Raw genomic sequence first — 16,807 nt, forward strand, 5'->3', positions numbered from 1 at the left:
AACGCAAACCTGGCTTCCGTGAATATGTGGTCGCCTACGCCAGTCGGACCTTGAGCAAAGCGGAGGCCAACTATTCTGTTACCGAACGAGAATGTTTGGCCATCATTTGGGCCATTGGAAAATTTCGTCCCTATGTCTACGGTCGCCCGTTCTGTATAGTAACCGACCACCATGCTCTGTGCTGGCTGGCCTCTCTCAAAGACCCGTCAGGCCGCCTAGCTCGCTGGGCTCTGCGATTGCAGGAGTATGACATTCCTGTCATTTACCCCTCTGGCCTCAAGCATAATGACGCGGACGCTCTTTCCCGCTCGCCGCTACCTAGTGCTTCATCGCCTGCTCCTGTGTCTGCTTACGACTTGTCCTCGCTTGCCACTGCCGACATGTCGACCGAGCAGCGGAAAGACCCTTGGATCGCCACTCTTATTAACTTCCTTTCGAGTCCTACGACTAATAATTCGTCCCGTTCCCTCTTACGTCAAGCCCGTCGCTTTTCTATTCGGGACGGTCTCCTCTATCGTCGCAATTACCTGTTCGACGGACGCAAATGGCTCCTAGTGATCCCCCGCCATCTACGCACCGACATTTGCGCCGCTTTCCATGCGGACCCCCAGGGTGCCCACGGCGGCGTGTTGAAAACCTACACGCGTCTGCGTCTCCGATTCTACTGGCGTGGCATGTACCGCTTTGTTCGCCACTTTGTGCGATCTTGCCCATCCTGTCAACGGCGTAAATGTCCGCCTCACACCTCGCCTGCACCACTGCAGCCGTTACCCTGCCCTGCCCGCCCGTTTGACCGCGTTGGCATACACCTCTACGGCCCCCTCCATCACACTCCCGCTGGTCACCGCTGGATTATCATGGCCGTGGATCATCTCACACGTTATGCTGAAACGTCTCCATTACCATCTGCCTCCGCCCGCGACGTGGCTTCCTTTCTTCTAAAGAACCTGATTCTTCGCCATGGTGCTCCTCAAGAACTGCTCAGCGACCGTGGACGCGTATTCCTGTCTGACGCCCTTGAGGCCCTCCTCAAGGAATGCCGCATTATCCATCGAACCGCTTCGTCTTACCACCCTCAGACCAACGGTCTGACCGAGCGTTTCAACGGAACCCTCAGTGACATGCTGTCCATGTACGGTGCGGCCACAATAATACGGAGCACAGGAACGGTCGCGGAGCAGCGGAAACGTGCTTGTGCGCGCTGCCTAGCAGCGGCGACAGGAACTATCTTAATTTGGACGCGGCGAGATGGCGCCGGTAGCACGGACCCACTTTTTCCGCAGGCCTATCAACATCACAGCATATAGCATGCAATACCTTGCTCTATGATCGACTGATACTGTGCTGACAGCGCCATGCGCTTCGTTGCCCCGTTTCTCGCATCGAGGAGCGGCGCGCGCTATAAACGGGCGCAAGACGGCCGTTTTGGCATTACGTGTTATCTCGGCCATTCAGTCCGCGCGGCCACCGAGGTTGAAGTGAGCACGCCTGGATGAAGGCAGCACCTGGCGGTGTTGCCCGAACCAGCTCAGCATCTTTCGAACAGTGATAACGGCAGGGTTGCAGCAAAGAGGGGGGCTCTTCTGCAGGCACTCTCGCTGCGCGCGGATAGCCAGGGGTGTCTTTGTTGTGCTGATAGGTGGCGCTTAGATGCAGTTTCTGCCAGCTTGGCCACCTTTCGCGTGCTCCGTATTATTCTGGCCACACCTGTACGTCGACGCCAACCACTCCAACTGGGACCAAGTTCTCCCCTTCGTCACCTACGCATATAACACTGCGACACAAACCACGACTGGATTCTCTCCCTTTCTTATGTACGGCCGCGAGCCCCCCTGCACGATGGATACTCTTCTTCGCTACCGGCCCGACATTTCCGAGTCCACGCCACTCTCCGACGCTGCCAGGTACGCCGAAGAATGCCGTCAGCTTGCTCGCTCGTTTACCACGCAGACCCAGTGGCAGCAAAAACATGACCGCGACACTTCCGCGGCCTCTACCTCCTACCCAGCCGACTCCCTTGTGTGGCTCTTGCTGCCTCCCACAACTCCCGGCCTTTCGCGGAAACTGCTGCATCGGTATCATGGTCCCTACCTGGTTCTCAAGCAAACCTCTCCGGTCAATTATATTGTTGAGCCCGTTGCACCCGCTGCGGACTTGCGTCGCCGTGGCCGCGAAACCGTCCACGTCAACCGACTGAAGCCGTACTACGACCCCTCTGTTCTTCCTTCCCCTTAAGACGCCAGGCTGGCTCGTTTTCGCCCGGGGGAAACTGTAGTGTGCCAACTGTGACACGTTCTGCTACCGCCATGCGCCGACACTACGCTGCGCCTGATGACGACGGCGTTATGCGCCGACACTACACTGCGACTGACGACGACGAAGTTGCCCCGCTCTCTTGGTGCTGGCTCACGCCCGTCTACGCTGCCAGATCCTGCACGGCGGTTCGGTCTCTTGAGGACGCCTAATAAACGCACCCCTACACACTAAAAAGTCATCAACATATCTGACAACTTGGAGAACACACCCGTCGTCCAAAAAACTTAGAAGCGAGCGGTCAAACTTTGCTAAGAAAATATTGCCGAGCACTGGGGCTACACAAGCTCCTATACAAATTCCATTTTTCTGAATATAAAACTTGTTATTAAACTCAACCAATGTCGAAGAGAGGTATATAGCAAGAAGCTCCAAAAAACTTTCACTCTGAATACACATCTTGGTTGAAAGGCCACTTCACCAGTCTCTTCAATAAGTTCTTTCACCGCATGGAGCAGTTCGTCGAGAGGGATGGAGTAGAAAACGAAATTTGTATAGGAGCTTGTGTAGCCCCAGTGCTCTGCAATATTTTCTTAGCAAAGTTTGACCGCTCGTTTCTAAGTTTTTTGGACGACGGGTGTGTTCTGCGAGTTGTCAGATATGTTGATGCCTTTTTAGTGCTTTTAAACATCGGCCCTTATGACTCCTATCAGATGATAGTTGAACATGTTTTGGGTGTCTTTAGGCGCTGCTCATCCCATTTGAAGTTTACTCACGAATTAGCCGCTAACAATTGCATCCGCTTTTTAGACTTGTTGTTAACCTTTTCTGGAGAAGGCCATGTGCTGGATGTACTCACGAACAACAAAAAAAAGGGTTGCTACCCTTTGACTCTAACCACTCAAAACTAGTCAAGCGAGGTATTGCCAAGGCTTGTTTCTATAACGCCGTGAAAAAAAGTTGCGGCCACATCGTGTCAACCAGTGTCACAACGCAAGCCCATCGTCTGTCTGATGCAGGCTTCCCAGCAGAAACGTTGAGAACGGTCGTTGAATCCGTATTAAAGGAGATGAACGGCATGGCCAAGATGAAAAACAATGATGCAACTGACAAAAGGAAAAAAGTCCAAGTCATGCCTTATTTGCACAAAGTGGCGCACAATGTTAAGAAAGTCTACGAGCGCCAAGGGGTCAATTTGGTTTTTTCTGGGCCAGTTAAGCTTTCAGGTGTTTGTGCACAAATCATGCCTGGTGGAAATAAGAAGCGTTGCACGACCAAACATACAACTGTGTACATTAAGTGCCGGACTGAAGTGATCTACAAGATCCCGCTGACCTGTGGAAAATTTTACATAGGGCATACGGGGGACTGTGTGAACGAGAGGTTGCGCAAGCACAAAACAAAAGTTGGCGCTGGTGAAGATGGTCATCTTGCTCTGCATTGAAGTAGATGTCCCGGCAAATGTGCCCCACGTTTCGCAGATGTCACCATCCTGGGCTACGGAAGAACACGGAAGGCTCGTGAAATCTTTGAGGCCTTCCAGATTGCCAAACATGGTGATGCTTGCGTCAGTTCATCATCGATAGCGTTAACGGCAAAAGAATTTGATTATTTGAGTGGTCATGTTTGAGTGTTTGCCTTGGCGCATGATTACCTGGCGGTCTGTGCTCAATGAAAAGTTCAGTTGTTAGGCCATCCGTTGTCCTGTGTCGTTCTATTCTTCTGTTTCCGTCTTTTTTGGCTGGTTTTCTCCCTTCACCTACCACAAGTAAGTGACGGCCGTGTCCATGCTGACAAGTGAACATACAGGTATCTGCATGAATTAATTCATGAAGTGGAAGGTGTTCCTGCTTGCAATGCGCGGCTACCGCCAGTCTTCGAAATTAACTGAAACGCAATCCTCGGCGAGTACGGGTATCATAAGTTGCGCTTGTCGAAGTACTTTAAAAGAGAAGTGTCTCCGAGACTCCTACGAGAAATGTGCAGAGTGGTCACAGCAGCAGACTGTTGAGCTCTCAAGTCACAAAAATCCTTGTTTCCTTCTTTCACCTTTCATTGCACAAGTAGCACAGGTTTCCGCTGAGCAAACATAGCTTGCTGCGTAAATGGCTCCCATCGAGGGGGCAAAGGACTTTAGACCTAACAGGCACCAGACACTCTGCTCAGCTCAGTTCGAGTCAAGCGCCTTCGGTTGCTTTGGATATCAAATGAACTCCGTGTGTAGCTGGACAACCACACCACCACAAAGCGCACAAATCATTAGTAAAAACTACAGTGGTGAAGACGAAACTGATCAATAAAAAAAAACTCGAATGTGCAGCACAGTCAGAAAACCACCAGACGTCAATCCGAAGCGCTGTCTTCATGGCATGCCTCGGGTGTCCATGTTGGATGAAGTGCAGAGCCGCCAGCTTTCCCTCTCACTGTAAAAAAAAAATCCGTCAAAATGACGGGAAATATCTTGGCAGCTCTATTTCTAAGCATCTAACCGTGAAAATGACAGCCAGCCGTCATTTCCAAATGACGGTGTTTTTTATCATTTTGACGTTCTGCTTGTCAACTAGGTATACAACTTAGCCGTCAAAATGACGGCCTCATGTCTTTTCATATTACAGCATGGCGCCATTTAAACGATTCGCTGTGAATATGACGGCAAGGCGTCTATTCATTATACAGTGTTTTTGTTCACCTGAAATACATTTACGTCGTCAGTATGACAGCCGGAGGTCTTTTCACGTAGATTGTGGGATCAATTTCGAATATCAGACACCAAATTTAAGTTGCGAGTCTTGTTGCAAACGATGTGTTACATAGATAAACGCATGGCGATCCATGCATAACCGCAATTTACAAGTTAATTTCTTAATGTCTTTCGGTTTCACCAGCCAAGCAATACATATGTGACATGTATTTGGTTCATTCCACGTGAGGCATGAATCAAACTACACTGTAATGGCTGACACATAGTGTTCATTCACGAAGATATGACAACAAATGACGTATCAGCAGTTATATTATTTTTGCATGCCTCACGCGACCTAAACAACTTCTACACACCACAGCAACCAATTGGCTGATGCAACCAAAATAGTAACAAGAAACTTTATTATCATTAGCTGTTGTAGCTAAATACCATGTGGTGATCCATTTATTCTAATGTGTTACGCATTATTTTAAAGATGAAAACACGCAAGGAAAAATTTGTCTATACTTCAAATTTTTCTTTGTAAATCTCGAGCACACTTAGATTAATGCGACAGCCTGGTGTGTTTTCTGCACAGTCCACCTATATTCTGTACAGTTACGGTCCATATTTGTGCATATTGCTATAGGCCTAAGTAAGGTCGAGCTGATGGTCATCATTCTTGAAACGATCTCAACTGTTGTTTCTGTCCGTTGTTTGAACTTTCTCTTGCTCCTTCCTTGATCAGGGGTACCCAGAATACTGGAAGTCTACAAGATCGCTTGTATCATTTGTTGATTTCTGTAGCTAAAGTTGTTTCAATTATGCGATATCTTATGAAAGATGCTACAAAAATTGATATCCTTTGAAGGTATTTATTGCTCATAAGTGCTTTGTTAGTTGCCGAAATACAAAAACAGGCGTCAAAACTTGCCGCTCCTGTGTCGCCTTAGGTGCTTCCCCCAATAACATCCATGGACCCTGGCATCTGAAAAACAGAAAATAACGTATATCCAGATTACATACAAGGATGATACACAAAGAATATGTACAAAATTGTACAAGATCAAGCCACGAGAAAAAGGCCACACCAAGACAAAAAATGACAAGGAACAAATTTGTTGCCGTAATTAGATACTTGTAAACGAAATCAAAACATAATTCTCTTTTCTATAAAAGGGAGATAACACATCTGTCCAACTTCCATTTATGAACTGTGTTGCTTTTCAACTGTCATGCACAACAACGAATTTTAACCTGACTCTTTAACGTGGCGTGCAAGGTATGGACTTTGTCAAGTTGCGACGACAGCCCACTGCTGTAATATATCGCACCATGCGGAAACATTTCACTGTAGTTCGAAAGGTGTACTGTCTTGTTCCCTTATTGCATCATCCTTTTGTAAATGCAACCATTCAGGCTATATACACAACGTTACCTTTACATTTACCACTTGAAAGCAACATATTCACTGCACTTTAATTTGTCAAAGAGAGGTACATATCACATTTCCTCAAGGCAAAGCTTTTATCAGCAGGCAACGGCACATAAACCAATCTAGGCAGTCTTAGGAGGGCAGGTCTGGAAGTGGAAGGTATCAGACAACTCTGGCGGATCAATGCATCATTCTGGAGGAAAGCACTTGTGACCACCACAAGGTGTACAACACATGTACTGATAAAGTTACGGATTACTTGCTTCAAGTCTGAGTGAGCATCATAGATGACCCAAGATAGTTTGAATTACATAAACAATTATACCAGGTGTTTTCTGCAATGTCCTGAAAACCGTGGCACAGGACCAGAAGAAGTCATACACTTTTAGTGAACTTACAAATGATTCACTTTTGGCTCATCCACGTACTTGAAGCCATTTTTTCTCGCTCAAGCGCCCATGCAAATGAAAAAATCAAGTTCAATCATCTTTCCATCCCCGGCAAAAAGCGGCACTCTTTCTCTATGCTAAGGATAGATGGCTCGCTTATGCAGGACCGCTCATTCTTTTTGATTAAAAATGCTTCCAGCAGTCCTCGCTCGTGCAAGGACTTCCCCCTCCTAGTAATGCTCGTGCGGTGAAACAGAGGCAAACATTTGCTACAGTCCCTCACACGCAACGCCAGGTTGCCCTCTGTGCTCACACGCAATGTGTTTCCTGAGGCATTCATTCAGGCATTGCTCAGCCTGCTCGATGTATACTTTCCCACAGCACATGGGGTTGAATACACAACCCCCACCGCACACTTTGTGAACCTCGTTTGGTGGTTGGTCTTGCATGCTTGTTCTCTGCACAGCCAGAGAAGCGGGTGAAAAAACCAGATAGCTCATGAGGGGCTGAAAACACCATGTTGACACCAAATTCTCAGCCCACGGGAAATTTTATGGAAGAACAGGACCACCTCAGTGTTTCTTGTCCCATACTTCCATAAAATTTTCCATAGGTTGAAAGAGTGCCCGAAAATTTTGGTATCAAGTTTGTGTTTTCAGCCTGCAAGACCAACCACCAATTGGAGCTCACAATGTGTGTAATGAGGGTTGTGTATTAAATCCATATGTCCAGTGGGAAAGTATACATCAGGCAGACTCGGCAATGCCTGAATGAACGTCGCAGAGAACACGGCAAGAAGTTGCAAGCAGGCACCGGTAGCTACCTTGCTTTGCATGTGAAGGACAGTAGCAAATGCTCGCCTCTGTATCACAGCATGAACATTATCAGCAGGGGTAAGTCCAGGCATGAGCAACAACTGCTGGAAGCACTTCTAACAAATTATAAAAAAAGAATGAGTGGTTCTCTGTAGTTATCACAAAAAAAAGTGGTGCTTTTTATCGGGAATGGAAGTGACTACTGGGTTTGAGTGTTTCATTTGCATATGCGCTTGCAAAAATAAATCAGCTGTAAGTTCGGCGGTAGTATGTGTACCTTCTCATCAGCCTGTGTCTAAGTTTTCGCTGTTTTTTTTTTGCTAGAACACGAAATAACATGTAACAAATTTGGTAAACATTGTAAGCGATGATGCACGATATGAATAGTGCCAGCTTGCTGTGCTAAGGGCTGCCAAGTTATGAAATTACTCACAAGTGCATAAACCAGAAATCCCTGAAAGAAAAGATTTCAGTCCCACACCTTGTATTGCAGCACCTTATATGAGCCCACAAAGCCAAGGAAGCTGACCAGAGGTCAGCTAAACTTCTTCTTTCGAGGATGAAGGACTCAATTTTAAGTCACGCGTATTATTTGAATAATTTTTTTACTGGTACTGAAATTCCAACCTTAATAGAAAAGGTCTTTCTAATTATTTCACACTCATTTACCTCTGCAAACGTTCCATAGTGAGAGGGCTGCCGGGTGGATAACAGATGTTGAAACCAAGAAAGGCTCCAAGGAGTCCCACTGCCTTGTCCAGACTGGTTTTGGAGATGCACTCCTCTCTGTCGACTGCAAGGGCAAGTAGGTGGATGTCGCCCACACTTGACCCTGCATGGGAACAAAATTACTAGCACGTAATACTATTGAGTTAAATGTTTTGTTGTGTAATTTCAAGACTAACACAGACTACGCATACGGCAAGCTTGGTGCAATAGGAAAGACATCAGAGATTATACTCGGTTCACCCTTAAGGTTATAGGGCAGCGAAGGCTCTCGGTCTGGCCTGATCTTTTGCTTTCGAATATGTAATGCTAGCAAGGTGCTCGTTCTAGAAAATCGGGGCCCGCTTGCAAGAAGCTATCACAGCTTGCTGCAGGCACACCGGACCTCGGAGTTATTACGTCAAACTACGGCCAGTGCAGCAGGAACATACAACAACCAGTGGGCCGACCGCCGCCGCCTCGCACGGCTGCAGCGTTAGGAGCTGGGGCGAGTACAGCCGACCGAAGAGCTGCAGGACAGTTCCGGACAGATGAAATAGGCGCGGCAGAGCGCGCAAGTAAACGATACAGGCGTGCTCGAGATGTCCCCGCAAAAAAAAACGAAGGGAAAGGCGGACGCACCCACTACAGGTAGAAGCAATACGGCAGCGAACACGCGGGACCATTGCGATGCGTGCCGATCGAGCCCCTGCGGCTCTTCTAAAAACTGAAGGCAGGCCACGTCTTGAGCAAGACGATGCGTGTGTGCTATACTTTTGGAACAGTAAGAGTTTTAAAAACAGTGAGGCCGATTTAATTCGAAAGCCGAATACGCACCGAAGGAGCACTATGGGGTGATAGCTGTCACACCACATCTTACCAGCCGCGCGAGACCGCGCGGAAGGACGACAGCGCGTTGTTTACAACAGCCACAAGCGCGCGATCGGCTCGCATCGCAACGGGCTCGCGTGTTCACTTCACCTGTGTGTAGAAGCATACAAGGCCACCTCCCGTGTTAGGAAGGAGTGGGCTCACAAGGAACGCACAGAAGAAAGTTTGCAGAGATGGTAACCCTTGTGTAGGAAAGTGGGCGAGCACAGCGCGAGACGAATCCACGACGGGCTTGAGGCGAAAAAAATTCGCAGTGGCTTAGCTCTGGTTAAGCGTGGACATACAAGAGAAAAGCTGTATTTATGCTTTGTTTGACGTCATGGCTTTCGCAGTTCGCGCACAAGGCACTGAGAGCACCACGATAGTGGTGTAGATTTTGAGCCAACTCCCTCGCTATCACTTCTGGGTCTTCTTTGCTTCCTTCCATGGCGAATGGCTGCGCCTCTTCTACGGCCGCCGCCGCCGCTCACGCGTTATCGCAACGCCTTGCCAAAGAACCTTCTCTTGTGACTGCGGCGGGGACCGCGCGGCAGCGGCGAAGGGTAAACCGGTGGCGAGGAGGAGAATGGACGGGGTGGTGAGGAGGGAAAGGGCGCGCCACGGCGACGCCCAGGGGTGGCCCACGCGAAGCGCGGTGTTGACGAGCCTAGTGAAGCTTTTCGCTTCAAAACGTACGCCGGCCGCCGCGGCGTGCACGCCACGACGGCTCGAACGAAACTCTCCGCGTTTGTGTCATACACCACGTACCGAAAGGAAAATGTAAGCAAATATAGTAAACATACAGTACACCTACCGTAATCAGGCGCACTTGGTTTGAGGCAGCAGCCGCTTCCATGAATCCAAGCCTCGCCGTCTTCTCACCAACGCGAAAAAACAAAATGGCGCGAGAACACGAAAAAACAAGGCCCGCACACACCGACCACGCCAAGATCGCACGAGGAGGCCAAAAATGCTTCGCACGCAGAGTCCGCGCGGCGCCAAACGCGACCGCATCGCGATAGGTCATCGGTCGTATGACGTTTGCGAAGAAGACCTAATCAGAAGGCCGAGAATTTTGTTTATTTTTTTGCGCTCCTCGTTGCTCTGCCCTCTCCCTCTGATTCACGCCGAAGGAACCGTCTTTCCCGAATGACGCCGTGGACCCGTCAAAACTGACAAAAGGGTGACCGTCACTTTGACGGTCACCCTTCGGTCACCCTGACGGTCACCATGAATAGTAAGAAACTCTGTGGTCTGTCAAGTCGCCGGGCGCCCGCGCGCGCGCATGCGCGCGCCAATGCTGGTGCAGCCACTAAACGGATGGGTGACAAACTAATTCGTTACGCAGTTTCGGGGGCCAGATTTCGCCGAGTGTCCGCTGTTTTTAAATTTCTTTTTCTACGGTCTGGGCTTTCCACGCATTTGCTGTTATAGCCGTCCTGAGACGTCCATGTTCCTTCCAGTCAAACAAACGCAGTTTCCTCCTAGACGATAAAGCGCCTTTGCCGACCCTCCAGTGGCCCAGGAGCAAAGCGCAAGCACGACTGCTATCAGACAGACGCAGCAAACGCTGGAGCGTGCAGAGCTGCGGATGTGGATACGAACTAGGACTGCGATGCGTCGAAGCTTTTTACCGATGGCGGTCTGCACAGAGCGAATTATAGCGTCCGCCACGGCCCCGGTTCTGATGGCGCGGAGAAAAGTTTTACCCGAGAAAGACTATTAAAAAAAAATCACTTAGCGTTTCCTGAAACACCTTGCATATCTGCAAGAAAACACTATACGCCGCGTAGGCAATATCAATATTAAGCCTGCTCACGGACAGCTTCTTCAGCATGTATTTGGACAGTTTTTTTTTTATCAATATCAATATTAAGCCTGCTCACGGACAGCTTCTTCAGCATGTATTTGGACAGTTTTTTTTTTTTATTCTAACTTGCCTGGGGGAAAAAAACAATGGACACCGGTATGTGCTCGTTTATGCACAAATCCGCGCCTGACGCCAGACCACCGCTTCTGGTAGAGCCACACACTGAGCGAAAGAGACTGTCGGAAGGGTGCTACAATGCGCGAAAAAAGCTGGAATGTGAAATTTAAAAAAAAGCTCAACGAGCCTCTCCGCTCTCCACTACATAGTGCGGCACTATCCAACACTTCACTAGAGTTTTTAAGCGACACTCACTGTCCCTGCTCTTGCGTTGTCACTAGCTTCCGCTGCCCAGTCGTGCACGGGACATTGAAGCCAGTGGTGCGCTTCTGAATCAAGCAGAAGTACCCTCACTGGCAAAAAATCTAATAACGTTACCTCTCTCCACAGAACCGAGGCGCGGCCGTGGGTACCAAGTGCTTAATTACACACTAAGCCCGAATATACTGAATCGGTGGCTTTAAAGGGACACATACCGTTGCAATTACCATGCCCTAAATATGTATTCCGGTGCTGGGAAAGAAAACCGGTTCATCTACCGAGTGTATACCCGTCGCCAATTGCGGAGGCGTAGCGTAACATGACCCGATTTTAATTCCATTCGCTACTTTTTACATTATGCTGGCAAAATATTCCCTTTTGGAGGTTGGGGTTCGCTTCGACTTCAGCCTAATTCAAATTTCAATTTGAACCAAATACTTATTATTCTTCGACGATCAAGAATCGAAACAAACGAACAATAAAAGTATATAAATAGGCACAGAAACGTTCTTTTCCTGTTTTATTCCACTGCGGTAACCGCAGGAAAAATAAAGAACTTGGGCATCTAAATCTCATATGCACCACTACAAGAATCGCTTGCGCTTCTCGCGCATCAGCTGCTCGAAGATGACTGTTGCCCCCGTTCGACTCAGCACGCTTGCGATAGCTGGTTCCGCACCGTAATAAGCAGGCCGCTTCATTTTCTGAGTGTGAGCCACGAGCTTAGTGTTGTTCCAGTATCTTTTCAGTTCGTAAAACTTCACATATTGTTTGTTTACATTTCTTGAGTTACCGCTTCACTTCAGTCTTGTTTTGATCTGAATTCCATGGGGAGTGTCTGAAACAATTAAAGGGTACTTGTAATATAAAACCTGTGGTTCACACTAAGCTTTTAGACAAGATAGAAACCACAATTATGTTTTTCAAGCGAGTTTATGGAATAGCGACCGCAACTTCGCAAAAACCGCAGGCAGCGCGGAAACGGCGCCGCGGCAGCGGCATGCTCCCCGTATCGCCTCAGAACAATGCATCGCCTCCGGCGGGCGCAGCCGTTTGTTCGACAGTTTTCTACTGTGCATTGCAGTGTGTTTAGTGTGCAGAGATTATAATGAAACTGGTGGAGTCTCGTACTTTTCTGAAGCGCTGTATATGATAGGAAGGGGCCTGTTTTGGTATGTTCCATAGCAACCACATTACGCGTATTGCTTGCGAAGCTGGCGGCAACGTCACTGTTCTAAATATAATAACCCATCAGGGACCAGCGTGCCTTTAAAAACCCAGTTTTATTTTGTAGGATTTAAAAACCACTCTTTGATTATTATAGGCCCACCAAGGGGTCTGCCGATGCCCCTGGGGGCACGACATCGATGCCCCTGGGGCCCCTGTGGGCACGATATCGGTCGCCGCACAATGCTCACCGCACTCCTGATGTTTCAGGTGCTGTCGTACTGGCAACCTGCTTGTACGTGGTGCCGCCCTGATCTACCGCCCTCCGAAGATTACAGTGCACCTGCCCGGAACTTTGGACCAAATTCCACCTTTTCCACGCTCGAGAAACCATTCTTGACGATAATCGCCGTCCCCACCTGGCAACCACTCCTATCCATTACGTCATCAACCACGGGACTCGACGGTTCCCTACTTAACCAGCAGAACCACCCGGTCCACACGGGGCACGATATCGGTCGCCGCACGACATCGGTCGCCGCACAATGCTCACCGCACTCCTGATGTTTCAGGTGCTGTCGTACTGGCAACCTGTTTGTACGTGGTGCCGCCCTGATCTACCGCCCTCCGACGATTACAGCCCACCTGCCCGGAATTTTGGACCAAATGCCGCCTATTCCACGCTCGAGACACCATTATCGACGATAATCGCCGTCCCCACCTGGCAACCACTCCTATCCCTTACGTCATCAACCACGGGGACACGGCGGTTCCCTACTTAACCAACAGAACCACCCGGTCCACACGGGGCACGACATCGGTCGCCGCACAAATGCTCACCGCACTCCTGATGTTTCAGGTTAGTTGCCTTAACCATTGCAAACAATACCGTAGTAGCAACCGTTTCTTGGTGATGGTGTCGTGCCCCTACGACTCGAAGTGGCGCGATGTTTTTCACATACTCACTGATGTTCTAGCTCTGAACCACCTGTCAAAACTCATGCTAATATTATCTGGTGACGTTGAACTCAACCCTGGCCCTGGCACGCGCAAAGAACCATTACCTGTTGAAGCCCGCATTCAGCGACTCGAAGAAAGTTTTGCAGCACTCCGCTTAGCAATAGCTAACCTCGGTGTGACTCAAGTCTCGTACGAAAAACAAATAGCCGATTGAAGCAACCGTCTAGCGAATCTTGAGTCATCGGAACACTCACCGAATATCGACAAAACGCCTAATGAGACTGACCACATACAGCGCGAAATCGCAGTCTTAAAAGGTGCCAACATCGACAGCAAAAACCGTATGCGCCGCAACAACTTGCTTTTCTTGGGCTTTGACGACACAAACACAGAATCATGGACCGAATCAGAGAACAAAATTGTCAAACTTTGCGCAGATCACCTTGACCTTCAACTTGACCGGAGTAGCATCGAACGTGCCCACCGTATTGGAAGTCATTCCAACGACAAAAAATGCCCCATCATTGTAAAGTTTGCATAGTTCAAAACGAAAAAGAACATTCTTTCCCATGGGCGAAAACTTAAAGGGACGAACTTCGCCATAAGAGAAGACTTTGAATTTCCTACACGCCAAGCACGTTCAAAGCTGCTTGAGTTCATAAGACCAAAAAATTGTGCCTTTAAACTTGGTTTCGACAAACTTTATGCAGGCAGTAAATGCTATTACTATAACGCTGACGCTGATAGCGTACTGGAAATCCCAAGCTCAGCAGCTACCGTGCGCATAAACACTGAACCCCCCCCCCCCCCCCGCAAACACTCAGCGAACCGATACATGACGCACCGGTCAACAAATACTTTCAACCGTCATTATACAGCGTCCATCACTACACCTCGACCTGAATATTGCGTTCACAAACATCTGAAGCGTTATCCCAAAACGCGACAAACTTGAAGGTTGCATTACTGATATCGAAGCGGATGTCGTACTACTTACTGAAACCTGGCTGAACGATGATATTAGAGAAAGCGAAATATTTTCCCCCTCCCTTAACTTCACAGTATACCGGCATGACAGGAAAAACAAAAAAGGCGGAGGCGTTCGCATAGCTATCAAGAACACCTTTTCATCTTCTCACATCTCTAATGACGACACTCTTGAACTCACGTGGGCATCAGTGAATGACAGGGCAAGGAAAGTCGTTTTTGGTATCTGCTATCGGCCATCTGATAGTGATTCATCCTTCTGTGACGCGCTGTGCCTTGCTTTGAACAACATCAAAAATAAATTTCCAAATTTCCCATCTATTTATTCGGCGACCTCAACTTCCCTAATATTAGCTGACCCTTACTCTCAGTGCTTAATAGATCCCCTTCCCACGAATCAAAACGCTTCCTTAAGCTAACACTTCACTTCAACCTACACCAAGTCATTACATGCCCCACAAGAGGAAGTAACATTCTTGACCTACTTCTGACAACCTCCTCCGATGACGTTAAAGGCATCACCGTGTTACCAGCCTTTAGCGATCACAACCTAATTCACATCCGCCTATCATTGCCCATCACAAAGCGGTCCCCAACGAAAAAGATAATAACCGACTACAAAAGGGCTAATTTCAATGCCATCAACCTCGCACTATCAGAATTTTATAACTCTTTTGTGAAATCTTATAATGCTCGCTCGGTCAGTGCCAACTGGGAACTTTTTAGAACTACAATGCTAACACTGAAAAACCTACACGTTCCGTCCTTCCTTGTAAAATCCGATTGTAACAACGAATGGTTCAAGAGAGACCTGAAAAGGCTTCTTAATAGGAAAAAGCGTCTTTACCGTAAGGCTAACCTGGAATAACCTGCCTGAAACATGGGAACGATACCATCTATGCGCAAAAGAATATAATGAAAAATTGGCATCAGGTAAACTGAAGTTTTTTTCTTCCGACTTACATTCTATCCTTCAAACAAACCCTAATAAATTCTGGCGTATTCTCTCCCCTAAACTCCGATCCACTAGAATTGAGCTTCTTGACGATGACCGTGACCCCATAGACAGCAATGAGTGCGCGGAAATTCTAAATAAATACTTCTGTTCAGTGTTCTCCTCAGCAACTCGCAGTCCATGTTTTTTGCCAGCCACCTCAGCAATACTCATGCCCCAAGTCACAATCACACCGGCAGGAATAGCAACCTTAATCAGTTCTCTCAAAACTTCATCATCGGCTGGCTGCGACAATATAAACAGTAAACTCCTGAAAAATACTAGTTCAGTCTCAAGCCTAATCCTGCATCTAATTTTTACCCAATCATTGGAATCCGGAGAAGTCCCCGATGAATGGAAGATAGCTGAAATCATTCCAATATTCAAGAAAGGTGACCGCACAAATCCTTCCAACTATCGCCCCATTTCGTTGACCAGCATTCCTTCAAGATTACTCGAATATATTATATCGTCTAACTTAATGAGCCATCTAGACTCAATTAACTTCTTTTATCCCCACCAACACGGTTTCCGAAAACACTATTCCTATGAAACCCAATTGGCCGAATTCACTCATGACATCCTACACTTTATGGATGTCACGGCGCACCTTCAAATAGACGCCGTTTTTTTAGATTTTTCGAAAGCCTTCGACCGTGTTCCTCACTCGCACCTGCTCGCAGAACTCTCCTCCCTAGGCATTCCTGGTAACCTAATAACCTGTATTGATCATTTCTTAAATGGGCGCATGCAATTCACTTCATGCAATGGTGTCCCCCAGGGCGCTGGCTTATCACCACTGCTATTCCTCATTTACATCAAAGATCTTTCAGTAAACACAAACGCCAAATTAAGACTGTTTGCGGACGACTGCGTAATATACAGCCCCATTCGTGATCCCGCCGATAGTCACCTACTACAAAAAGATATTGACACAATAGCCACATGGTGCGACCGATGGCTCATGCCTTTAAACCTAGATAAATGCCGACTCTTGTCGTTTTGTCGCAAACGCGCAGTTATTCATCATTCATACAATATTAACTCAGTCCCGATTGCCTCAACAACGTCATATCAGTATCTTGGATTACATCTGACATCTTCACTATCTTGGGTGAACCATGTCCAAAGAATATGTTCTGATGCTTCCAGTGTCTTCGGTTATCTCTGACGTAACCTCAAGTCAGCATCTCCCGAAGTAAAAAAACTTGCTTACCTAACATTTGTTCGTCCCAAACTTCAATTTGCATCATCCATCTGGCATCCCTCTCAAGCGTACCTTAGCGCCGAACTTGAGGCCATCCAAAACCGCGCGACCCATTTTATCACCTCTGATTACTCAAAAGAAAGTAGCATCACCG

General features: G+C 47.8%; 1 protein-coding gene across 7 annotated transcripts in view; it reads left to right on the forward strand.

Moving 5' to 3' along the window:
• Positions 1-16,807, forward strand: part of LOC149349077 (octopamine receptor beta-2R-like) — a 507,633-nt gene that overhangs the window by 52,126 nt on the left and 438,700 nt on the right. Inside the window, exon 2 of one of the 7 annotated variants that reach the window (XM_089578059.1) lies at positions 12,776-14,079. The exons of the other annotated variants lie outside the window; for them this stretch is intronic. Within the exon in view, the coding sequence (XP_089434185.1) occupies positions 12,776-12,819 (44 nt within the window). The 3' untranslated portion in view covers positions 12,820-14,079. Of the gene's footprint in view, positions 1-12,775; positions 14,080-16,807 lie in introns of those variants that run through there. 7 annotated transcript variants of the gene reach the window in all.

This window comes from Amblyomma mixtum, chromosome 3 (genome assembly GCF_055824585.1).
Source record: "Amblyomma mixtum isolate Tamu chromosome 3, ASM5582458v1, whole genome shotgun sequence".
NCBI classification, from domain to species: domain Eukaryota; kingdom Metazoa; phylum Arthropoda; class Arachnida; order Ixodida; family Ixodidae; genus Amblyomma; species Amblyomma mixtum.